General features: G+C 54.5%; 4 protein-coding genes across 9 annotated transcripts in view; 1 reads left to right on the plus strand and 3 right to left on the minus strand.

Annotated features, from left to right (window-relative positions):
• Nucleotides 1-1,448: 1,448 nt before the first annotated feature.
• Nucleotides 1,449-2,156, minus strand: LENEP (lens epithelial protein). Of its 2 annotated transcripts, none has more exons than XM_014461131.2 (2): nt 1,908-2,156; nt 1,449-1,823 (listed from the first exon to the last, which is right to left on the minus strand). In XM_014461131.2, the coding sequence occupies exon 1, from the start codon at nt 2,117-2,119 to the stop codon at nt 1,934-1,936; it is 186 nt and encodes a 61-aa protein (XP_014316617.1). In that variant the 5' UTR covers nt 2,120-2,156; the 3' UTR covers nt 1,449-1,823; nt 1,908-1,933. The 2 variants fall into 2 exon arrangements, with proteins under 2 accessions (XP_014316617.1, XP_014316618.1); XM_014461132.2 differs by having other exon boundaries at nt 1,449-1,815; nt 1,907-2,156.
• Nucleotides 2,157-2,560: 404 nt separating this feature from the next.
• Nucleotides 2,561-8,802, minus strand: FLAD1 (flavin adenine dinucleotide synthetase 1). 2 transcript variants are annotated; one of them, XM_006095079.2, is made up of 8 exons: nt 8,741-8,802; nt 8,066-8,290; nt 5,465-6,209; nt 4,484-4,631; nt 3,948-4,046; nt 3,677-3,866; nt 2,877-2,950; nt 2,561-2,777 (listed from the first exon to the last, which is right to left on the minus strand). In XM_006095079.2, the coding sequence occupies exons 2-8, from the start codon at nt 8,144-8,146 to the stop codon at nt 2,642-2,644; spliced, it is 1,473 nt and encodes a 490-aa protein (XP_006095141.1). In that variant the 5' UTR covers nt 8,147-8,290; nt 8,741-8,802; the 3' UTR covers nt 2,561-2,641. The 2 variants fall into 2 exon arrangements, 1 of the variants encoding a protein (XP_006095141.1); XR_002830836.1 differs by having other exon boundaries at nt 2,715-2,777; nt 3,607-3,866.
• Nucleotides 8,803-10,937: 2,135 nt separating this feature from the next.
• CKS1B (CDC28 protein kinase regulatory subunit 1B) lies at nt 10,938-14,397 on the minus strand. Its single transcript, XM_006095080.3, has 3 exons — nt 14,248-14,397; nt 12,044-12,171; nt 10,938-11,452 (listed from the first exon to the last, which is right to left on the minus strand). Exons 1-3 carry the CDS (start codon nt 14,304-14,306, stop codon nt 11,403-11,405), a joined length of 237 nt encoding a protein of 78 aa, XP_006095142.1. The 5' UTR covers nt 14,307-14,397; the 3' UTR covers nt 10,938-11,402.
• Nucleotides 14,398-14,572: 175 nt separating this feature from the next.
• SHC1 (SHC adaptor protein 1) overlaps nt 14,573-23,002 on the plus strand; it is a 10,024-nt gene continuing 1,594 nt past the window's right edge. The window contains exons 1-12 of one of the 4 annotated variants that reach the window (XM_006095083.3): nt 14,573-14,798; nt 18,431-18,598; nt 19,160-19,230; nt 19,756-19,819; nt 19,980-20,099; nt 20,366-20,419; nt 20,609-20,660; nt 20,842-20,968; nt 21,932-22,130; nt 22,218-22,287; nt 22,367-22,501; nt 22,646-22,884. In XM_006095083.3, the coding sequence (XP_006095145.1) occupies nt 18,434-18,598; nt 19,160-19,230; nt 19,756-19,819; nt 19,980-20,099; nt 20,366-20,419; nt 20,609-20,660; nt 20,842-20,968; nt 21,932-22,130; nt 22,218-22,287; nt 22,367-22,501; nt 22,646-22,884 (1,296 nt within the window). In that variant the 5' untranslated portion in view covers nt 14,573-14,798; nt 18,431-18,433. Of the gene's footprint in view, nt 14,799-17,718; nt 18,599-19,159; nt 19,231-19,755; nt 19,820-19,979; nt 20,100-20,365; nt 20,420-20,608; nt 20,661-20,841; nt 20,969-21,931; nt 22,131-22,217; nt 22,288-22,366; nt 22,502-22,645; nt 22,885-23,002 lie in introns of those variants that run through there. The other 3 variants (XM_006095084.3, XM_006095082.3, XM_023759167.1) reach the window with 3 other exon arrangements.

Consider the following 23,002-nt stretch of genomic DNA (forward strand, 5'->3'; position numbering starts at 1 on the left):
CCCCGCTGCCTCCGCTTCCCTCGAAAAACCCGCCGCCCAGGAAACCGCTGGGGGCGCTCAGACCGCAGCACCCCCAGCTCGCCGCCCCCCGGCGCCCCACCGCGACCGCCCAACCCACCTGAAGGGGCCGTGGCTGCGAGGGTTGCCCCCCTCCCGCCGACTCCCCCCGACTCCCCCCACACCTGCGGGCGGCGCTATTTATAACTCGGCGCCTATTCCGCGCCTCCCTCAGGGCGGGCGCCGGCTGCCTCGCAAGGCTAATCGTCGCGGGGATCTCTGCGCCCCCCGGGGCCGGGGGAGATAAATTTAGCTTCAGGAAGTTCGGGGGAACATTTTCCAAAACTCCACGTCCCAGGGAAGGCGAATCAGAGAACCCCTCTGCTCTCAGCCTCCCTCCAGCCAGCCGCCAGGCGGCGCAGGTCCCCAAGTCCCTGGAACCCAGCTAAGAGTTTGGGGCGCTGCCTGGGAGCTGGGATAGGTAGAGGTGCAGGCGAAATATGGAAGGGTGCTGAGGGCTGGAGGTCAGAGCGTCCAGAGAATGGACGGAAGAATGGGTGTGGGTGCGCCCGGACAGCCTGGCGTACGCAAAGCCTCTGCTGGGAGTAACTGAGAAAGGGGCTGCGACTTCTGCCTTTTGAAGGGGAAATAACTCACATGCAAACGAGATGCAAATAGGGATGCAGATAAGAGCCTTGGCCCTTGGGGGTCTGCGCTCTGGAGCTGGTGAAACGACCACCACACACCCCATTCCAACGGCCTTACTGGGAAAATGTGGGACCCTCGCAAGATCATCACTATAATAATCCAGTTTATGGCGTGTGGCTCCCCAGAACACTCCGCTATGACCTCTCTCGTCCACCGGTCTTTCCTACACCACCGAGGGCCTTATATCCTAGGAAATCCGCTGGGAATTCTGGTGTCATGCCGCTCCTCCTCCTCAGGCGCGTGTCCTGTGGCCTGAGAGGGTCCCAGGGCGCAGAGGGGCAGGTGAGATCTTACCCATCCCGCCCTATTTTGGCACTTTACTTCCCTTTACCCCTCCCCCGCCAACCCTCTAGGACAGCGGTTCTCAACCTTCCTAATGCCGCGACCCTTTAATACAGTTCCTCACGTTGTGGTGACCCCCAACCATAAAATTATTTTCATTGCTACTTCATAACTAATTTTGCTACTGTTATGAATCGTCATGTAAATATCTGATATGCAGGATGTATTGTCATTGTTACAAATTGAACATCATTAAAGCATAGTGATTAATCACAAAAACAATATGTAATTATATATGTGTTTTCCGATGGTCTTAGGCGACCCCTGTGAAAGGGTCGTTGGATCTCCAAAGGGGTCGAGACCCACAGGTTGAGAACCGCTGATCTAGAACAACCTCCTTCCCTCCCTGCTCGGCCCCCGGCTCCAAGTCCCTTGCAGTGCGGACTTTTTCTGACATGGAGAACTTTTAGCCACAAGGCCTATTTATTATATCTATAGCGCAGGGATTCTCAAACAGAGATATTAGCGGGCAGCCCCTTCCTGGCACTAAGAGGATACGGCAAGATCAACCATCTGGGCTGGTGGGCTCGCTGTGCCAGGCTTGGAGAAGTGCCAGGTCCTGCTGCAGGCTTGTTAGGGTCCTAGCCAGCAGGCCAAGGTCCCGCGCACCAGGGCTCCACCAGAGGTGGGGGCTGGAAATGGAGGCCCAGAGATGAGGCAGGTCTGAGACAGACGGCACCGACCCAAAGCGGGATCCGCTCTTCACTCCTTGTTTGTGGCCCATCCTTGGTCAATGCAGCCGGCCCGGGAGTCTCGGTGGGGGTAGAGCTGGGCACGAAAGAGAAGAGAAAGCTGGGAGACAGTCTCTGCCACAGCGGCAGCAGCCATGCCTTCTGTCTGCTTGTCCTGCCTTGCTCACCTGCACGAGGCCAGTTTCCTGCTGCCATTAATCCAGCAGCTCCTTGACACACCAGCAGCAGAGGAGGAAGTAGAGGACCTCCCTCAGGGTGCGCTGCAGGCCCTCCCACCTGGAGCCCATCTTTACAACAGGCGCCCGGAGCCCAGCGTCTGGCAGGGCCCCTCTGAGGGAGAAAGGTAGGGCCTGGGCTAGGGGCTGTGTCCGGGCCTGCATGTAGGCAGCAGCTCTGCGGAGGGTGTGGGAGCTGCCCCTGGTACCTTTTATCAACACTGCCCCTCCCCACCCCCCCAGGGCTCATGACTACAGGGGACAAAGGCCCCAAGGTCTGACACAGGGAAGGTTCTGGGCCTGAGAATGGGCTGAGTCAGCCCCCATGAAGGAGGGTGGGGTTAGGAGGAGGAGGATCTGGCCACTCCGTCTTTCATCCTCCACAGCCAGGCCAGCTCCGCTTCCCTCCCTCCAGCCTGAGGCCTAGAAACCTTGGGTGCCCTGCCTGGTTGCTGGTACCCCCCGTGGTTGGCACAACTCCCTGCTTCTGCCCCCTGGTGGTTGGCATTCAGTCAGGATCACCCACGTGAGCTCCTTCCCAGCCCCTCAGGGGCCTGGCCCGCTCTGCCTTCCCCATCCCCCTGGGAGCAGGAAGACACCGGCACGTGAGAGGAGAGGCACTGTTTATTGAGGTGACACCCCGGGGCGGCCTCCTTCTTTCTCTTCTGGAGTGGGCAGGGGTGGCGGTCACAGGCGCGAGTTCCGTTCTTCGTCTTCATTCTCAAGTAGGTAGGCCGGCCGGTAGGTGGGCTGTCCTCCCGGGCCCAGGTACTTCAGGGCTGGGTTCTGCACCGTGTTCTCCCGGCTCCCCAGTGACGTGTAGCTGGAGGCGGGGAACAGAGGGCAGAGGTGTGGTGAGGTGGCTCTCCCTATCTCGGCACCTACATGTTTCCCGACACCCGTTCTCTTCCCACACCCTTACCCTCGGTCATACAGGATACAGTAGGGGACGAACAGCTGACGCAGGAAGTCCCAGATGTCTCTGTAGGTCCAGTCCTGGGAGGTCAGAGTCGGAGAAGAGTCACAAACACTGCCCTCTCCCACTCCACCCTCTGCTGCCTGGGAAGGGGCCCACTCAGGGTTCGTCTGCTCCCTTGGCCTCGGGGGGCCTGCTATCTGATTGGCTGGTACATCTGGCTCTGTGTAGGCCAAGCAATGAGAAAGAGAGGCCTTCATCCTGTCCCTCTCCACTCCCAACCCATCCCCCAGTGGCAGGTCAGCTCCGGAGGACAGGAAGGGCTCTGTCTGTGTCAGCCAGCTGTCCAGCAGAACTTTCTGGGACGATGAAATGTTCTCTTGCTGTGCTAGAGTGGTGGGCACTTCAACTGTGGCTGGTGCAACTGCAGAACTACTTTTGAATCGTGTTTTAATTTTTGTAACTGAGATATAATTCACACGCCACCGAAATCCATCCTTTTAAGCTGTCCATCCTTTTAAGGTGTGCAGTGCTTTGAGTGTAAGTAAATGGCTAACGGTTACCATAGTGGACAGCACGGGTCTAAGTCACTGTTCCGTCCATAGCCGAAAGCACAGTGCCTGCCACCGAATGAGTGCTCGGTAAATAGTGGTCCAAAGGCGGAATGAACAAATAGCACAGCCTTCCTTGGATGGTGGGGCCCCTTCCTCCAAGCCCCAGGCTCCAATGTCCCTACCTCAGGAAGCCAGGGTGCAATGACTGACAGGGGGCAGGACTGACGGCAGTCAGGCCTCCCTCTGCATTACCAGCAGCGGGTTGATGCGCATGAACGAGGGCCAGCCTGGGTCGGTGGGGCTGAAGGGACAGAGGCTGCAGGAGGAGGGGTCCGTGCGGCGGGTGCCCATCAGGGCAGCCTCCAGCTGGGGGTGCTGTGCCCGCAGCTGGCTCAGGGCCTTCTTCATCTCGCCCTCAGCCTCCAGCACCCGCAGATTGTACCTGAGGAAGGAAGAGGGCTGGGGGTCACAAATGGGCTTCTCCAAACCCCTCTTCGAGCCCCAACCTTCAGGCCCCTAGTACCTCTTGATGGTGTCCTGTAGAAACTGCTCCAGCTCAGGGAAAGGGGAGATGCTGCGGATGTATAGGATCTGGAGGGGCTCTTGAGTGCCAGGGCATTGCCTAGTGGGGGAGGGGGAGAAAACCACAGGCTGGCCGGCACGGGCAGGGGAATGCTCTCCAGGGAGCTTGCACTGTTCTCCTTGGCTCCTGGGATGCACACCCTTTCCTTGGCTTTCCCATCCATCGCAACCTACTTCCTCCAGGAAGCCCGCTCTGATCTCTCACCTCTCAAACCTGGAGCACACATCCCTGTTTCAGGTGGGCAAATCTCACCTCCTCAACAGGACCAGGACCTTCCACATGCAGGGCCAGGCATGTGTCAGATGCTCAATAAATAGGGTGGGGGAATGGAACTGAGCGGTCCCTATGACTAACTCCCACCCAAACGCCACCCAGACGCCACTTTTCCCTTCTGCTTCCTAGGACGGGGGACCAGAAAACGGGGCAGATCAGGTATCTCGGTGTCTCGGGGCCTTGTCTCCAGCGGAGAGGCTCACCTCTGCACAGCTGCATGGACGAGGTGCAGGAGGGCAGTGCAGTCCTTGCCCCCGTTGAAGCCCACGCAGAGCTGGGTGAGCCTGTACCGAGCCAGGGCGGTCTCAATGGTCTGCAGGGCACTTGCCACCTTTTTCCCTAGAGAGGACCCTGCCAGGCAGGTAGGGAAGAGGCCATCACCAATCCCATGTGACACATGCAGCCATGATGCTGTTGCTTAAAACCCTTCAATGTTTTCTAGGATAAAGTCCAGATTCCTTCATGCTGCCTACGAGGCCGGCAGAGTCTGCTCCCCGCCCGCCATTCAGCGACTTCTCCTCTCAGTGTCTCCCCCTCCAGGGTCCTGGTTTCTTTCCCTTCTCCTAAACCTCCTGCTTCCTCTGTGCCTCTCACACTGTGGGCCCCACTCCTGGTCTGGCCGAAGGCTCCTTGTCATGCAGCTTCTTCATCACTCGCCCAGAGAAGCCTTCTCTGACCCCAGAGCAAGGCCGAGCTCCTGGCTGTGCCATCCCCCTCACACTGATGTCTCATGCATCATTATCTGTTCGAAGTTTACCTTTCCTACTACACTACTTGTCCATGGAGTGGGTGTACATCTGTCCTATCGAGCTATCTCCCCAACACCCAGCACAGTGCTGGTGAAAGTGGGTACTCAGTATTTATCGGGAGAGCCCTAACCGGTTTGGCTCAGTGGATAGAACGTCGGCCTGCGGACTGAAAGGTCCCAGGTTCGATTCCGGTCAAGGGCATGTACCTTGGTTGCGGGCACATCCCCAGTGGGGGGTGTGCAGGAGGCAGCTGATCGATGTTTCTAACTCTCTATCCCTCTCCCTTCCTCTCTGTAAAGAATCAATAAAATATATTAAAAAAAATTTATCGGGAGAATGAATGAATCAATTGTCGTCATCTTCTACCTTCTCCTAGACCTAGGGTGGCACCTGTGGGTTGGTACCTCTGCCCTCCCCCCCACCAGAGGCCCCTACCTGACTTGGCGAGTTTGTATACAGCCTCACTGGCCTGCTCCATGGCGTTGGGTACGTAGGGAACCAGCGATCCCCGAGGAAGACGTGCGGTCAGGTAGGCCAGGCATTCCTCCAGGGGCCCTTCTTCCTGTGAGTCCAGCGTCACCTTCACCTGATAGTAGTTGCTGCCCCAGTCGGGGTAGGAACCCAGGCCAAGCCTGTGTCCAAAGTGGGCCTGGGCCTCAGCCAGGATGGGGGCGATGGAGGCCTCGTCAGCGGCCACATACAGCTCCCGCAGGTGGAACTGAACGGCTGTGTTTTGAAACAGTCCCTTCAGCCCCTCCAGCACCCGCCGCAGCAGCTCTGGGATGCCGGGGAAGAGGTAGACGTTGCGGACCGAGACCAGTGGGAATTTGAAGGGGCGGCCAGTGTGAGGGTCGGTGCCGTAATGCAGGCGGGCAGAGGAGGGCACCAGTGACAGCTTCTCCCAGCCCTGCCTGCCTAGGGCCTGGATGGCGGCCTGCAGCTCAGGGTGTGGTTTGAGCTCATCCCCAAAGGCCTGTGCTACTGCCTCAAAGGTCACATCATCATGAGTGGGACCGATGCCCCCCGCCGTGAGGACGTGAGTGAAGCGGCTGGAGAAAGAGGTAATCTCGGCAGCGATGGTGGCTACCTCATCGGGGACGACAGAGACTCGGCACACCTGGACCCCCAGGGAGCGCAGTGTCCGGCACAGGAAGTAGGTGTTGGTGTCCTGAGTGTGTCCCTGGGAGATTGGAGATGGGGAAGATGAGCGTCAGTGCTGTGGGAGGAAGGGCAAAGGGGGCGGGGATGGAAGCCGCATCTGCGTGATGGTGGGGCACTCTGCTCTCTGGGGGATGCCACCTCAGGCTGCCAAGAATTCTGGACTGGGCACCAGAGTGAGACGATCCATGTCAGGGGTCCTCAAACTTTTTAAACAGGGGGCCAGTTCACTGTCCCTCAGACCGTTGGAGGGCCGGACTATAGTTTAAAAAAAAAACTATGAACAAATTCCTATGCACACTGCACATATCTTATTTTGAAGTAAAAAAACAAAACGGGGAACAAATACAATATTTGTATTTGCATGTGGCCCTCGGGCCGTAGTTTGAGGACCCCTGATCCATGTGAATGGAGTCAGGGATGATGTGATATATCTGGGGCCTCCCTCTCTGCACTGTGACCTTGACCTCATCCAGGTTGATGAATTCAGTGATCAATCCCATGTGACAACTTCTCTACTTCCTCACCAACCCGGACAGTCTCAGTCCCCTGGCGTCAAATGCTGACTGGGCATCTTCACCCTAGCCCTGGCTGTTATTGGCATCTCCAGACACTGTCCACAGCCAGTCAGGCCCTTTATGCTGTCAGCTCCACTTCTGAAATACGTCCCCATCTGCTCTCTTCTCTCTGTCCCAACTGCCACCAAGCAGGTCTTTGGCACCTTTCACCTGAATAGTTGCAACAGCCTCCTGGCCAGGCTCCCAGCTCCAGCCGCAGGGCTCTGCCTGGTGCCTCCTGAATACCCTTCCTAATGTGTTACTGTGATTGCATCACTCTTGGACTTAAAAGCCATTTGTTGTTTCCAACCATATACAGAATAAAGTTCAAATTCTTTTGCAGAATATTTGAGGCTGTCTATGGTATGTATACAATCTTCTTGCCCAGCCCCATCTCCACTATTGTTCTACAGAGGTTAGTGGTTAAGTGGTTGCTCTGGAGTGAGAATCAAGTCCATCTAGCGCTTCCTAGCTGTGTTACTTGGGGCAAGTTTCTCAACCTCTCTGAGCCTTAGTCTCATAATATATTAATAAGACTTATAGCCCTGGCTGGTTTGGCTTAGTGGATAGAGCATTGGCCTGTGGACTCAGGGGTCCTGGGTTTGATTCTGGTCAAGGGCACATGCCCGGGTTGCGGGCTCAGTCCCCATAGGGGGTATGCAGGAGGCAGCTGGTCCGTGATTCTCTCTCATCATTGATGTTTCTATCTCTCTCTCTTTTATATGTGTGTGTATATATATATATATATATATATATATATATACACACACACACACACACATATAAAAGTACCAATGTCATGGGGTTGTTGTGAGGATTAGTAAAATCATATATATGATGTAATAATCTCACTGCCAGGTCCTAGTAAGCATTAAAAAAATAAGGATCACTATTACTATTACAAACCTGATGCCTACCATGACTTCCCTGATTATTCAGAAGGGATCTCTCTCTTCTGGTACTTTCCTTCTATCCCACCCACTCTGCTGCGTGCCTGGGATCATTCCTCAATTAGGTTGGATTTAACTTTTAAGTAATACATGCACCTATACCTCCTTCGCATGCTGACTCCCTGTCATTTCTGTAAAGCCCCTCATCCCCATACCATACTGCCTGGCAAACTGTAGAAACTTTGCTGTAAGCTTTTCAACGGAATAACAGAATGAGGGTCACTTTTCCTCCACCACTCTGGACTCACCCCAGAATCCTAGGGCAGCAAGGGGACCCCCACCCTGGTTCACCCTCCTTCAACACAATGTGGAGCAGACTCTTAAGGACAGGAGAACGCCCCGCCCTCCCCCCTCTTCTGTCCCAGACACACCTTGAGGATCTCATCTCCAACAATGATGATGCCCGCCGTCACGCTGCGCCCTGGGGGAGGGGCAGAGGCCCTAGATGCCATGGTCCTGCCTTCTCTGCCCCTCTGCAAGGCCCTCCGGTAGCCACCCAGACCCCCAAATAGGGGGCGCAAGCACGGGAGTCCCGCCAGATCTAAAGGGCACTGGGGGCCATAGCCTGGGAACAGGGGGTCCGGGGTCGAGGCAACCTGGAGGAGCCAGAAAGGAAAATGGGGGAGAGCAGGAGGGCATGGTCTTCCTCACCAGGCCCTTGACAACTGACGCCTTTATCCCTGCCTCTTTAGTAAACATGTTCTCAAAATCCAGCCCATGCCTCTTTTAAATGTTTTCTAAGCTTGGCTCTCGTCTTAAAATGTCCTGCTCCAGCTACCACTTTAAAAGGTCTAGTGTCCGCCGAGCTCGGCTCCTCGGGTCTGCTCTATCTTGGGCAACTACACCTTTAAATGTCTCTTCTCTTTGGGGCACCTGTCCCTTTAAATGTCTACCTGCTCCTGGGACTTGGGCCCTTTAAATACGTTCCCTTCCTCCACCCAGACCAGAACTCAGCCGCCTTCTTCTGTGGCTTCCGCACCCTTTCTAGCCCGAATCCCACCTCTTCCCACCACTCTCCTGACAACTGAGTTCTCTCAGGTTCTCACCTGCTTCAGCCCCTTCACCAGGTCTTTCCCTCTCTCCTTTCCTCTTGTCCCAGGACAGCTTCCGTACTCACAGTCCCACCTCAGAGCCACACTTACCGCATATTCATTGGTCATTTGGGCTGTCGCTCAGACTACCTTCACGTGTTCATTGGTGAAGTCGACTGTCACTCGCGAGCCTTAGCCAGCGGGCGGGAGCAGTGCCGGGTTGTCATTAGCGACAACCACGTGGTCGCCCTTTGCCCGGAAATGTGGAGGCCGGGCTCAGGGGTTGGTGGTGCGGACGAGGAGGGGGGGCCTGGCAGGAGGGCAGGGGCGCGAAAGGAGCGGTGGTGGGAGACGCTCTAAGGATTTTGGGGTGCTTTCTGCTGTTAGAAATAAAGGGAGGCTTGACTTTAACCTTTGTTTTGTATTCAGATTCTCGCGTGCACGGCTGTTTTCATTAGCCATAACCCTGTTATTGGCCAAGGGGTCAGGAGTTGCTACTGGTGTCTGAAGGGATTTATTATAGCAGATGGAGGGACACCAATAATTGTCAGCATTGCCTGTGAGGTAGGGAGATCTTGGAGGTGAGCTTTGAGTGTGTAGACTTTCATTTGTCTCTGATATGAACAATAAAGCTAATTATTTAAGCCTCATTGACAGGACAGAGCTTTGCCCCACCTTGCTCCAGATGTGCTTAGTTTAAGCATCCATCACCTGTTACTGCTTTGCAAGTGCAAGTGATGGCAGCGACTAGGGAGTGCCACGTGCCCACTTTGTACTACTCTCCTTACTCTCATTCAATTGCCTGTGGTCTAAAAGTGCCCACCAAACCTTAATGTTCTTACTATTCATCTGGGGATCTTGAGGGGGGCCTGAGATCTGTATTTAACAAGTTCTCAGTCATGATGATGCTACTGGTCTGTGGACTTGGTTTTTTTGTAGTAAAGGTTTAGAATCCATTCATCATTTGGAAGACTGCTGAACCACACCTGGTCAGCCTCATATGACTCCTAAAAACCCTTTAAGATAGATAGATATGATGTCTGCGTTACAGATGGGCAACAGGCTCAGAAAGGTGAAGGGATGCCACACAAAAAACACAAAATTAAGTGAATGGTAGAACCAAGCTTCTATACCATTCTTTCTCAAGCTCTAAAAAAATAAAACCCTACTTGCCTAATGACATAAGCCACGTGCTTTATTATCTTGATGATTAATAAAGGTGATATTTTGGAGGTAACCCTCTCCCCCCCCAAAACAAAACAAAACACACACACCCATTCAAACATCAGCTCTGGTCCAATCCTTTATCAGTGGCTTCTCAAGCTAAGCATGCACCAGAATCACCTGGAAAGCTTGTTAAAATGTCGCTGGGTCCAACCACGTTGTTTCTGATTCAGTTAAGTCTAGGGTGGAGTCCAAGAATATACATTTCTAATGAGTTTCTAGATGATGTTGATGCTTCCGGTCCAGGAACTACACTTGTACTGCTCTTGGAACAAACGGATGGAAGACAGGGAAAGGTGGTAGATTAATCTCCCTTACTTAGCACTACTGTTATTTTTAAAAGTAGAGGGTAAGCTATGATTTAGTGAAGTGTTTTCTTGAACAGCTAGTTTCCTGTTTTCTCAAAAGTTAGTGCTGTATCTACCTGCATAGGAATGCTTGAAATCCCCACATCCAGGCCACACTCCCGGCCAATTAAGTCAACACCTTTAGGAATGATTTACAAATCAGTACTTTTAAAGCTACTCCGAGGATCCCAATGCTCAGCCAAAGTGAGAACTACTGAAAACTCCCAACCAATGTGCAGTGAAGAGGCCATAGGTGTGCCGGAGCCTTAGGCCAGGCAGGAACGGAGCACACTACCAGCCCGTGGCTGATGGCCTCCCCACTTACCCTCGTGTGCCCTTCAAATACTGGGACTATATTAAAGGCAGCATCCCTGACTGTGGGAAACAGTTCACTTGTTTTGATGAGATGATGTTATCCCTATATACCTTTGGCCAGTAGTTAGATCAAAATATATTTCAGCCATGTTTGACAGCATGTCAGCTTTTAAGATTAAAGACCAGTTACCTGACTGTTGAAATAAACCTCATTATCAGCAAAGCTGAGCTTCATTATCTAGGTGAAGGGCGTATAATTAGAACCATATATTGAATGTGATGCTCACCCTGAGAGGGGAAAAAACCTTTACAAGCAGAGAATTAGATTATAAAAAAAATTCCTCTTTAATCAAGACTTTTAACATGAAATAGAGTTCTTGAATAAAATGGAAAGTTTCCAATACATTGAAACACAAATCCCCATACATACACCTGGCAGGAAAACAAAACAAAACAGCAAATTCACACAATCCCTGTTACAGCCATGGTCTCATTCTCAGATGCTTCCTCCATCTGCCACGTGTGTTCTGCTGGACATAGAACTCATCATGGCTTCAGGGGTCACACAGCTGAGGCTGCAGTCCACAGAGCACTCCTCGGCTGGCAGTGCTGCTGTTGGCTCTGCTCTGCTTAAGAAGCAAAGCAGTCACCAGCACATTTCAAACAGTGTATTTTAAACATCCTTTAAATAGCGAAGTGAGAAACAAGAAGGCAACATGTTATCAGAAAGCTGTTAGCAAGTGAGGACAGCTGAGTAAAGCTAGAGGCTGGAAAGTGGCTCGCCAGCTTCATTACTTTGGCTTCTTGGGCAGCGGCCTCCGGAACAGCAAGATGTGAGGTTCTGAAAGAGTGAGTGAAATCTAAGAGACAAACGAACACCATTCTACGCACAATCTATAGGGTAACCCACTCCCATTTCCCAGCTATCCCCCACTCGGACCTTGATAACTAAATTAAGATTTATTTAAGCATGTGGCTTTAGAAGCAGACCCATAAGCCTGGCCTGTCTGCCAAGTTTAGATTTGTTAATATCAGTTTTTTTGCTATGTTTGTGAAGCCCCAGGGTGTCCTTTATTAGTTTTGCTTGACAGCTTGGTGTCTGGTGTCTTATCAGGAAATATACTTTCCTTGGCTTATTTGGAACACATCCAAGAATTCTTTCTGATGGACAATGAAGTAGGGACCCTAATCTCTCCCAGAGTATTATGTGGCCTTAAAAAGAGAGTGAATTAGACACTAACGGTTTTTCAGTAACAGCTGGTCTCTGAACTTCCCATATATTTCACTCTATTTTTGGTCCAATTTTTCTAGATGACGGGTGGGGTAAGAAACCGGCGAACCACCCCCACCTTCCCCTTATTTCGTTGGGTTATGTGACCATCATTTCCTCAGTGAAACAGCCCTCCATGGTTCTTTCAGCCATTGCACTGACCTGGTTCATGGATCATATAATGGACCCATCCCTGACTCTGCTGAACACCAAGATTCCTCCATTCAGATTCAGACATCAAATGGGTTTTAGGGACCAGCTTGGCTATGTCCTTGGGCAACATGACATGCCTGTAACAGAAACAGGGGAAGGTAGGAAATTTGTCAGTACTGGGTACAGTCTGTTAGGTAACTGCCTGCATACAAAGCCAAGAGACAAAAGAAAAGAGAAACCAGTTTCTGATGGCAGGGAGTTAATCTTATTGTGGGATACAGGCAGCTAGAAATAAAGGCCAACTTATGTGAATCCTCACAAAAGTATATTTAAAAGTACTAATTAATAACTCAAGTGAACGAGCACCTAAATTTCAGGCACTGTTGATACACTGCCTTCCTGGAGCTCAGTCTTCTAGTTGATGATTCTAAAACAATACAATGGGGGCCCCACAGTACACAGGGTACTAATAATTAAGGCGGTTTTGAACAGGATTGATGCGGAAGAGAAGTGATTCTTGTGAAGAAGAAAGGCCTAATATGTAGTGCTACGTGGAAGAGCCAGCACAAAGGATGAAATAATGTCGATGCCGAAGCCTTTAAAGTCTATTCTTCATTTCATTTTCCTAACTCTGAAGGGTTGTGCCATGAGACTTCCTTTGGGAAACTTCATGCTTTCCTAACCAAGGGTAAGTCTCTTTTCATGGCCAAGAAATTATTACTCTAACTTGAATTAGGCTAACCCAGATGGACTTTATCATGCTAAATGAAAATGTACTAGTAACAGATTTTTTCCCTAAAGAATCTGTTCTAGTCTAACTGTCTGAAAATAGCTAACAGTCTAACAAGCCCCTGGCACAAAGACTAGCTTCAATAACTGATCAGACAAAAAACAAAACCCCAAACCAAAACCCCCACCAAAACACCAAAGCTTTTCTTAACCTTAAATACCATTGCCAAGCCTTACACCTTCAAGGGCGAGCCTGGCGACCTCTCCTCCCTGGCCCTGCCATGTGTTACTAGCACAGTTTCAGTTAGCTCAGTTCAGGTGCAGAAGAAAACAGCTGAGGAGAAGGAAGTTAACTGGGTCCAGCATGGCCTGGGCCTTTTCCCACGGACCTGGCATCAAGATGATTCATGCATTTAAATCCCCACGGACCTGGCATCAAGATGATTAATGTATTTATTTGTCAGCACGGGCGGAGCTCTCCAGCCAGAGGGTCCAGAGCCCCGTGCTAGACTGGAGAAGAAACACAAGCAAGTTTCCATTTTACGGTCGTCAATTGAGAAGACAAGGTACACACCAGAAGGTGTTAAGTATCACACTCAATACAATTAGTGGAATGCCAACATTTGTAGAACCCCTTCCGATTTCCTACTCTAGAACTGTGAATTTAGGGTTTATCCAATGCAGACCCTGTAGGGGTTCCTTTCCTCACCGTCCGTGGCAAATCGTATGTGCTCCCTTCACAATCCCTAAGTATCTATATCACACCAATCACCACCTTCTTCCTGAAGTCTGTATTCCCACAGATTATTTTAGGTTTGCTGGAAGCAGACACCATGCTCACCCTTGTACTTTAGTAGAATCTATAAACACTCCACGATTGTTTCCTAGACGAATCCCCTTCAAATATTTGAAGGGTATCGACTGGGTCCATGTTAAGCCTTTTCTCAATGTTCCTGGCCAGTTTTATTACATCCCAGGTCCTCGAAGCCCCCCTCCTAATCCAAGCCGGACAACCACGCCCCATTTTCATGAATTAATGAGGGACACTCGCTCGGTAACTCCCCGGGCATTGAAGACGCGAGGGAAATTCGAGCTCCGCCTTTGCCCCCGTTTCCCAGTGGGTTCCATGTTTTATGGTGTTGCCGTGATACAAGCAGTCTTAAAAAGGCAAGTTCAACGTGCTCAATGCGGTTTACAGTGATCCAGGAACCCCAAGGGGCGAAGGTGGTCTGCAGGCTAACACTCACCACGCCCACCTACACCCCCCGCAAGAGGGCTTACACGGAATTCCGTGCTGTTATGTACTTTTACACGCGTCGCCTACCCTTCGCGCATGCGCTTTACGCTCTCAACCACCCCCCACCCCATCCCGTTAACCTGCTGCGCACGCGCCCATTCTGCCTCTTCAGTCCTAGTTACTAACTCCTCGTGCCCTCACTTGTCAAAGCTCACCCCCTCGTTACGGCCCCCACGCCGGCACTAACCGGTACTCGAACTCCTCATCGTCGTATTTGTCCGAATAGTAAATCTGTTTGTGCGACATGATCGCTCTGTCTGAGATCGTCAGCCCCGCGCCGCCAACCTCCAAACAACTCCCAGCAGCACGCGCTCCCACCCACTTTGGCCTCACTTTCAAACACGCCGCCTGCACTTCCTATTGGTCCCTTCGATGTAAGGCGGGACAACTCCATCTCCAAGCCTCCTATTGGCTTACATTTGCTTCTCGTCGAGTCCTTATTGGAGCGCACTTGTTACGTTTATCAAGGACGAGCTGAGGTAAAAAATAGGCCTCTTATTGGCTAGAACTGCTTCTGTGACCGTTCCCGCACTGCCATTGGCTGATCCCGGAAAGTGGGACGGGTGAAGGACGGTGGGGTAGAGGGTCAGGGGTTAGCGAGGCCGGAAGTGAGTGTAATAAAGTTTCTCCAGGGAGGCCTTCCCGGGGAGAAAGTTGGAGCAGCGACCCAAGGAGGCACTGGCGTGATCCAGAACCAAATCATCCCGCGGCGCGGTGCGGAGACTCCATGAGGCCCTGGTGAGTGGGAACTTTTTTTCCTCCTTAGGTGACCCACTCCTCCACCCCGGAACCCCTCTCCCGGGACCCTACTTCCGGTCTTCATTCACAAGCCCCGCCCCCTAAGACCCCCTCCCCGGAAGTCCCACCTCCCAGCCTCGGGGGGCTTTTTATCCCTGAACCCTGTGTGGTTTTCTACTTATTGTCCCCGACCCCACCCTGTCGCCCAGCTTTCCTGGAAGTCCCACCCCTAGACGTGCTTTCCAGCCCCACTCCACGAAACCCCACGTTAGTCCTTCCGATGCCCCGAAACTCCGCCTCAGCGCGACGGTTCCCTGCTGGCTCACAGCTGCCCACCAAAAAGCCTCTCTCCCGAAAGGGCAGAACCCTGCCCAAAGCACCACGGTCTTCGAATTGGCGGAACCACGCCTTCCGAGAGGCTCGGCCCTTCTAGGAGCCCCGCCCCTTCCTTAGTCCACGTCGGATCGCCCAGAGCCTGGCCTCCTAGAAGTCTCCAAAGCACGGGCCGTAGGACTGCCCTCCCTCGGGAGATTTATCCTTGTGGAACCCAGGTCTTCACCTCAGAAGCTTTGCCTTCAACCCCACAAGCTCCATCTGCTCATGTTTCCCTGTTCCTTTTCTCTCTCGGGCTTTGGGCTCAGTTTTCCTGCATGCTCCACCCACCAGGTGGGAAGGCAGAGTTAACACCTCTGGGTCTGAGGAGTGAGCGTAGAGACAGCCCTTTTCCTTTCCTGAACCCCCTTCCAAGGGTGGCTCCCCGAAGGGGGCTGGGCTTGGGGTTTGGCAGGAGCGGGGAAGGGAGGCTTGCTCAGACCTCTGGCCCCACTCCCTGAGTTCCCCTCCCCAGGACCCACCCATCCCAGGACCAGCTGTTCTGTCTCATACCTGTATCAAGGGGTTTGGGTAGGGCACTGATTTGACTGTGAAAGGAGCGAAAATTTTCCACCATCAGAAAACGGTGTCTTGGGGGGTGGGGGGGAGAGTAAGGGGCAGTGACCTTTTTGCTGTTTGATTTTTTTTTTTTAAGGGTTCTGCTCAGCCTCCACCACTGCTCTGGCCCTGACCCTCCCCCTAACCAGAGTTCTTGTCTGGGCATTCCTTCTGGTCCCGCTTGCCCAGCCTTCCTTTCTGGAAACATTCCTGAGGCTTTCCACATTTCCTGCTACTTCCCGCTCTTGCCTCCTCCTCCTCCCCGCTGGGCTGGGAAGGCGCATGCCGCTTCTCCCCACACCCAGTCGCCCGCCCGTGGACAGTCTCCTTGCTTTCTATGCAGAAGGAGCCCCACCTCCTCGTACTTTGCCCCCAGATGCCCACACCTGTTGGTCACTCGCTGCCTGTGGGTGCTGCAGGCTTCTGCAGGATGCCCGTCTCTAAAGATGAAGACACCCCGGTGTGTGTTTGCGTGTGTGAGGTGGTGGCAGAACCCTTTCCTTGTGCTCTGGATGCCCGGGCGCTGAGCCTCGGGAAGCAGACGGAGAGAATCCCTCTTCCGGAATGGGGGATGCCAGGACAGCTCTCCTCTGCTGAGGGCCGGGGGAGGTGACGAGCTTAGCACATCACATGGTTATTTGCATACTTTTATCTGCTGAAGTAATTTAAGGATAGGTGATTCCGAGGTGAGCTCAGGGGGTATATGTATTTTACTACTTCCTCTTGGGTCACTTTCCAACTTCCTCTATGGCCCCCTCACGCAGAGCTGCGGCAGGAAGCTGTGGGTGGGAAGCGTGGGTTTGGGATGGGTTCCCCGTGTCCAGCCTCGGCCCGTCTTCTCTTGGCACTCCTTTCTCCTGTACTTGGCATAGTTTGTCTTCTGCCCCCCTGTCCCTTCATGGTCTCCGTTTCACGCTCCCACCTCCTCCAGCCAGACTGTGCCCTGGGTATGAGAGAACTGTGTCCCCTGGTGGTCATCCCCGCAAACAGGGGGAGCTGACCTTGGAGTCAGTGCCCTGCCCCCCCCTTCTACCCTGGACAGCTGGCTTTGCTAACCAGGCCTGTGGAAAGGGGGCAGGACAGTGCTTGTCTGTGGGCTACTGTTCCTGGCATCGTAGGTGCCACCAGCCCGCCCGCGGCTCCAGCTCCTCTCCCGGTGCCTCACCAGCTGTGCCCTTCCTCTTGGCCCTTCTCCTTATCCTCTGGGACCACTTTCTTCCTTTCCCCATTTCTTTTTTCTTTTTTAAAAATTTATTGATTTAGAGAGAGAAAGGGAGGGAAGGAGGGGGGGCGGAGAGAGAGAGAGAGAGAGAGAGAGAGAGAGAGAGAGAAGACATCGTGTTTTTTTGTTCCACTATTTATGCATTCGTTGGTTGCTGCTTGTATGTGTCCTGACCAAAACCTTGGTGTATTGGGACGATGCCCTAACCAACTCAGCTACCCAGCGGGCTCCTTTCCCCATTTCATCAAATTTTTATTGATTTTAGAGAAGGGAGGGAGAGAGAAAAACATCAATGTTAGAGAGAAACATTGACCGGTTGTCTCCTGTATGTGCCTGGCCTGGGTCTGTGCCCTGCCTGGGACGATGCTCCACCAACATATCCACCCAGCCAGGGCTCCTCTCCCCGTTTCTTTACTCCTGTTCACAGCTGTCTAGTGAGGGTGCTAATGGCCCAGGCTCCCTGGGGCTACCACCCCGCTGTGTGATGGGGGTGGGGGTGGGGGTTTGTGTTCCATCTAACAGGAAGGGAAATGCTGAGCTCTGGGATCCCCTCCCTTTTCCACCCCAGCTGCCTCTGTTTCCTCCCTCATTCCCCCCCTACCCTCCCTCAGCTTCCTGCTCCCTCTGGCCTGCCCTTGTCCGGTTTGGACTGAGCCAGACCTCCTCTTCTTCCCCTCCTTTCCTTCTCCCCCTTCCCTCCCACCCCCACTTTACTCTTCCCCAGATACTAGTTGTTTGTCTGGGGGTGGGGGTGGGCGAGGGTGGCTCGGCCTCTGCACGCGTTCTGGATGGGGGCCGTGGTGGGGGCTCTGCCCCTCCGAGCCTGTGAGTCAGCACTGTCTTCGGGATTGGCCTCTCCCCTTAGTCCCCGCCCTTGGGGAGGAGCCTGGCAGCTCTCGGTCCAGCCTGCTCCTCTCTCAGCCAGAGAAGAGGCTCCACGCTGGGCGGGGATGGGGCTTGAAACTGTTTGTGTCTGAACTGGGGGAGCCAGAGGCATTGGAGCCACTGTCCCTCTTCCTTCCCAGGACCCTTGGGATCCCGGGGCCATAAAGGGCCACTCAGGCTAAGGGCCTGGGGATGCCCCCTGCCTGGCCCCCTTGCCCTGACTGGCAGGGGGGCCAGGCTGGGCTGCAGCCTCCCTCTCACTCCAGCCATGGATCTCCTGCCCCCCAAGCCCAAGTACAACCCACTCCGGAATGAGTCTCTGTCATCGCTGGAGGAGGGGGCCTCAGGGTCCAGCCCACCGGAGGAGCTGCCGTCCCCCTCGGCCTCTTCCCTGGGGCCCATCCTGCCACCTCAGGCTGGGGACGACAGTCCCACTACCCTGTGCTCCTTCTTCCCCCGGATGAGCAACCTGAAGCTGGCCAACCCGGCTGGGGCACGCCCGGGGCCCAAGGGGGAGCCAGGCAGGGTGGCCGAGGATGGGGAGGGGGTCGCCGGGGCAGCCGTGCCAGACTCAGGCCCCCTGCCCCTCCTCCAGGACATGAACAAGCTGAGTGGAGGCGGCGGGCGCAGGACTCGGGTGGAAGGGGGCCAGCTGGGGGGCGAGGAGTGGACCCGCCACGGGAGCTTTGTCAATAAGCCCACGCGGGGCTGGCTGCATCCTAACGACAAAGTCATGGGACCCGGGGTTTCCTACTTGGTTCGGGTGAGTGAAAGTCCTCCCTCCCAGGCCTCTCCAGCTCCTCTGCCCACTCTGGCTTTGCTGGATCTCTCTCTTCCTGCTCTTCCCCAGCAACTCGCTTGGTTTCAGCGTCCTTTTTCCTAAACCTGTCTTGCTCCTTCTCTGATTCTGCAGCCCCTTCCAGCTCCGCCAGGGTCCCCCTTCCTTCTGGTGGCTCCCCCACCCCACCCCCACCCCACCCGCACCCCCTGCCATGCCTAGCACAATGCCCAGCCCCTGGGAGGCCCTTAGTAAGTGTTGGAATGAGTGGCTCTTGATTGTTCCCTCCAGTCTCCTCCCCCTTTTCTAGAGATGTCACTTCATCCCACCCAGCGCCCATCACTCCCAGTTCTCTTCCCAGCGGTGTGAGGGCCTCCCAGCTTGCCCTTTCCTCCTCTGCTCGTTCCCTGTTGTCTTGCATGGTGTGGGCTGTGGCAGAACGTATTCATCTTTACTTCCCTTAGGGACCCTGTAGAGAAAAATCCTAGGGCCCTTTGGGAAGGGGATGGGGGCGGCTGACTGATAACCTCCCGTTCCTCCCCTCAGTACATGGGCTGTGTGGAGGTCCTGCAATCCATGCGTGCCCTGGACTTCAACACCCGGACTCAGGTCACCAGGTCAGTGGGGAGGGGGCAGAATGTGGGCCTCCTGGGGCTGGTGCGGGGAGGTGGGCGTGGGTCCCTGGCTGATGGTTTATCTTTGGGTGGTAAAGGGGATTGAGAGAAAAGTTAGGGGAATGAGTCCACGTCTGAATGAAAAGAGGCAACTCTGGCCTGGATCCTTCTTACTCATCCGGCCTTGGGAGTTGTGGGAGGAGGTGGCAGAGGCAGCTGGCAGCTGGGGCTCGAGTAGAAAATGGGGGTAGATGAAAGGTTGCTGCTGCCTTTGGGAAGGGAATGGGACATTGGGTAGCTGGAAGGGGGTGGGGCCAGCCTATCGAGGCCCTAACCCAATCAGCCAGGAAGCGGCCTCTCAGTGTCATCAAATATTAAAGGCCCTTAATTCAATCCACCACGACAAAGAGCCTGGAGTGCCCCTGGAGTCTGGTCTGGCCCTCCCCTCCCCCTCCCCCTCCCCGGCCCTATGGCAGCCCCAGCCGAGGGAGAGGCCGGCTCCGGGTCTGAGCACCCCTCTTTCCCCAGGGAGGCCATCAGTCTGGTGTGTGAGGCTGTGCCAGGTGCTAAGGGGGCTTCGAGAAGGAGAAAGGTACGAGGGGTCGAGGGGGTGAGGGATGCTTCTGGGAGCTGTGGAGGGGCAGGGTGACGGCAAGGATGGGACCTGCGGGGAGAAAGCCGAAAGGCAGGAGTGTGGGGGTTTCTGGGGGTTGGGAACCCCTGTCTTCTGAGACCCTTGGGTACTTCCTTAGCCCTGTAGCCGCCCACTCAGTTCCATTCTGGGGAGGAGTAACCTGAAATTTGCTGGAATGCCAATCACTCTCACCGTCTCCACCAGCAGCCTCAACCTCATGGCCGCAGACTGCAAACAGGTTGGTGGGGCTGGGCAGAGGGACCAGAGACACTAATGGGAGGGCTGAGCGGGGGCCTGGCTGTGAGGGTGAGAAAGGAGGAGAGAAGGCTTGGGAGCAGCAGGACAGTAGGGAAGGAGGTGATTAGGAGGACACAGGGCAAGAAGTCAAAAGGATGAGAATGAGTCTCCGAGGTTCTGGACCACGGGTGGGGGGCGCTCAGGTGAGCCCCGAGGCTGCCTGACACCTCATTCCCTTCCTTCTCCATCCCCTGCCCTAACCCTCAGATCATCGCCAACCATCACATGCAATCTATCTCATTTGCGTCCGGCGGGGACCCGGTGAGTTGGGGAGCAGAGCAACAGTGGTGGGAGAAGAGGAAGGGACAGGGATTGGGAAGGTACTGACCAGAGAAACGGGCATGCTAGATGGAGGCGATATCTGAAAAGGACTGGTATCTAGGGGCCAGGAGTGGGGTGGGGCTGTCAGATTTAGCTAACTGGCCTCTTCTGACACTCTCTCCACTCCAGGACACAGCTGAGTATGTCGCCTATGTTGCCAAAGACCCGGTGAATCAGAGAGGTGAGGCATGGTGGGGAGCGCTGGGTGGGGCCAGCTCTCATGAGGCAGGTGAGCAGGATCAGGGGGAGCTAAGCCAGGGCTCCTGCTGAGGAGGAGGAGGAGGAGGAGGAGGGCTCTTGTCTGCACCTCCTCCCAGCAACCCCGCCTCAGAGCTCACTGACAGTCTCTGCTGTGCCCCCAGCCTGCCACATCCTGGAGTGTCCGGAAGGGCTCGCTCAGGACGTCATCAGCACCATTGGCCAGGCCTTCGAGTTACGATTCAAACAATACCTCAGGAACCCGCCCAAGCTGGTCACCCCCCACGACAGGTGAGCGGGGAGGAGGGTGCGGGGCCAGCAGCTTTTGGGCCCCAGACCGGAAATGGGAAAGTAGGTCCGCTATTCCCACACTGGAGCTCAGAGTGTGGTTCAGGGAAGGAAATAACCTGTGTGCCCCCCGCTTCCCACTTCCTGCTATTCTTCAGCTTCCTGTGGCTCTCAGCAAAGCCTTTCGAGGCCCTGCCTGCTGCAGGGCCAGCTCTCCCCTCCTTTCCCCCAGGGCTTCGTGTTGTAGCCCGTCCATTGCCAGCGGCCTGGTATCTGGCCTGTCCTGTCCCTCTTTCTTGCTGTTTCCCCATCCTTAGTTCTTTGTTTTCCTTCCCTAGAAGCCTCTGAAAGTTTGAGTGAGGGAGGGTGGCTCTTTCCTGAGTTCCTCGCCTTTCCTCCGGCCAGCAGGTATTTAGCAGAGGAGATTAAAATATTCTGGAGCACCCCCCCACCCCTTGCTGCTTAGTGTTTCTCCTCCCTCTTAGGAGACAGTGTAATGATCAGAGGCATGAACTTTAAGTCAAATCTGAATTTGCAGCTCAGGTGAACCACCTTTCACTGGGAGACCTTGAGCAGATCTTTTCACCTCTGACCCTCATTCTCCTCACCTATAAATGAGGCGTGGCTCAGTGGTTGAGCATCAGCCTGTGAACCAAGAGATCACATGGGAGGCTGTGGGCTCTCTCCCTGGTGTGGGCGTGCAGGAGGCAGCCATTCAATGATTCTCTCTCATCATTGATGTTTCTATCTCTCTCTCCCTCTCTGAAGTCAATAAAAGAATATGTTTTTTTAAAAACTGGGAAAGGAAATCCTACCTTAGAGAGGTGCGGGGAGGATGAAATGATCATATAAAACACTCAGCCTAAGGCCTACCTCAAAGGAAGTCCTAATACATGGCCATTGTTTCTTTCCCCTCCCTCCATCCCCCCACCCGCATTCCTCACTCCCTCCTGTTCCTCCTCTCAGGATGGCTGGCTTTGATGGCTCAGCTTGGGATGAGGAGGAGGAAGAGCCACCTGATCATCAATACTACAATGACTTCCCGGGGAAGGAACCCCCTCTTGGGGGGGTGGTGGACATGAGGCTTCGGGAAGGAGCCCCCCAGGGGCCTGCTCGACCCACTCTGCCCAGTGCCCAGAACCCCAGCCACCTGGGAGCTACGCTGGTAAGTTGCTTTGATAGAGGTGGACTGGGCCTGGGATAGGAGTGGCTGGTGAGGGCCTCTGGTTTCACCTTATTTTTGTTCCTTCAGCCTGTGGGGCAGCCTGCAGGGGGAGACCCAGAAGTCCACAAGCAGATGCCACCTCTGCCACCCTGCCCAGGTATGGAAGGGGCTGAGAGAGCCAGAGCCAAGGGTGCAGGGGGCAGGGCTGAGGTCCCTGAAAACCTCCCTTTCCTCAGCAGGCAGAGAGATCTTTGATGACCCCTCCTATGTCAACATCCAGAACCTGGACAAGGCCCGGCAAGCAGGGGGCGGGGCTGGGCCCCCCAATCTCGCTGTCAATGGCAGTGCGCCCCGAGACCTCTTTGACATGAGTGAGTGCTTCTCCATTCCATATCCTGTCTTTCTACTTGGTTCCTCTTCTGCTCTTCCCTTCCTGGCCTCCCCTCCCTGAGGGTTCTGGTCCTGGACATGTGTTGTGCCAGCTGCCTCTCCTAGTCCTCTCTCTGCACCCCCAGAGCCTTTTGAAGATGCCCTTCGGGTGCCTCCACCTCCCCAGTCAGTGGCCATGGCTGAGCAGCTCCGAGGGGAGCCCTGGTTCCATGGAAAGCTGAACCGGCGGGAGGCCGAGGCCCTGCTGCAGCTCAACGGGGACTTCCTGGTGCGGGAAAGCACGACCACGCCTGGCCAGTACGTGCTCACTGGCCTGCAGAGCGGGCAGCCCAAGCACCTGCTGCTGGTGGACCCTGAGGGTGTGGTGAGTGTGGCAGGGGTATGGGTGGTGGTGCCCTCCTGTGCAGCCCTATTCCTTCCCTTATTACTTCCTAGATTTTCCCCGCGGGGCACCTCTGTGTGGTCCTCCCCGCTCTCAACAT

The sequence above is a fragment of the Myotis lucifugus genome, unplaced genomic scaffold (assembly GCF_000147115.1).
Source record: "Myotis lucifugus unplaced genomic scaffold, Myoluc2.0 scaffold_151, whole genome shotgun sequence".
In the NCBI taxonomy this organism is placed as follows: domain Eukaryota; kingdom Metazoa; phylum Chordata; class Mammalia; order Chiroptera; family Vespertilionidae; genus Myotis; species Myotis lucifugus.

Bases quoted from the DNA above. Each gene is read 5' to 3' on its own strand.
- LENEP (XM_014461131.2), bottom strand. From the start codon at position 2,119: ATGCAGGCCCGGACACAGCCCCTAGCCCAGGCCCTACCTTTCTCCCTC.
- FLAD1 (XM_006095079.2), bottom strand. From the start codon at position 8,146: ATGGCATCTAGGGCCTCTGCCCCTCCCCCAGGGCGCAGCGTGACGGCG. The intron at 4,632-5,464 runs GTAGGGGCCTCT...CCTGCCTGGCAG, and splicing joins ATACAAACTCGCCAAGTCAG to GGTCCTCTCTAGGGAAAAAG. The intron at 4,047-4,483 runs GTGAGCCTCTCC...CTCCCCCACTAG, and splicing joins GTCCATGCAGCTGTGCAGAG to GCAATGCCCTGGCACTCAAG.
- CKS1B (XM_006095080.3), bottom strand. From the start codon at position 14,306: ATGTCGCACAAACAGATTTACTATTCGGACAAATACGACGATGAGGAG. The intron at 12,172-14,247 runs GTTAGTGCCGGC...TTTCTGTTACAG, and splicing joins GATGAGGAGTTCGAGTACCG to GCATGTCATGTTGCCCAAGG. The intron at 11,453-12,043 runs GTCAGTGCAATG...TCACTCTTTCAG, and splicing joins TTATATGATCCATGAACCAG to AACCTCACATCTTGCTGTTC.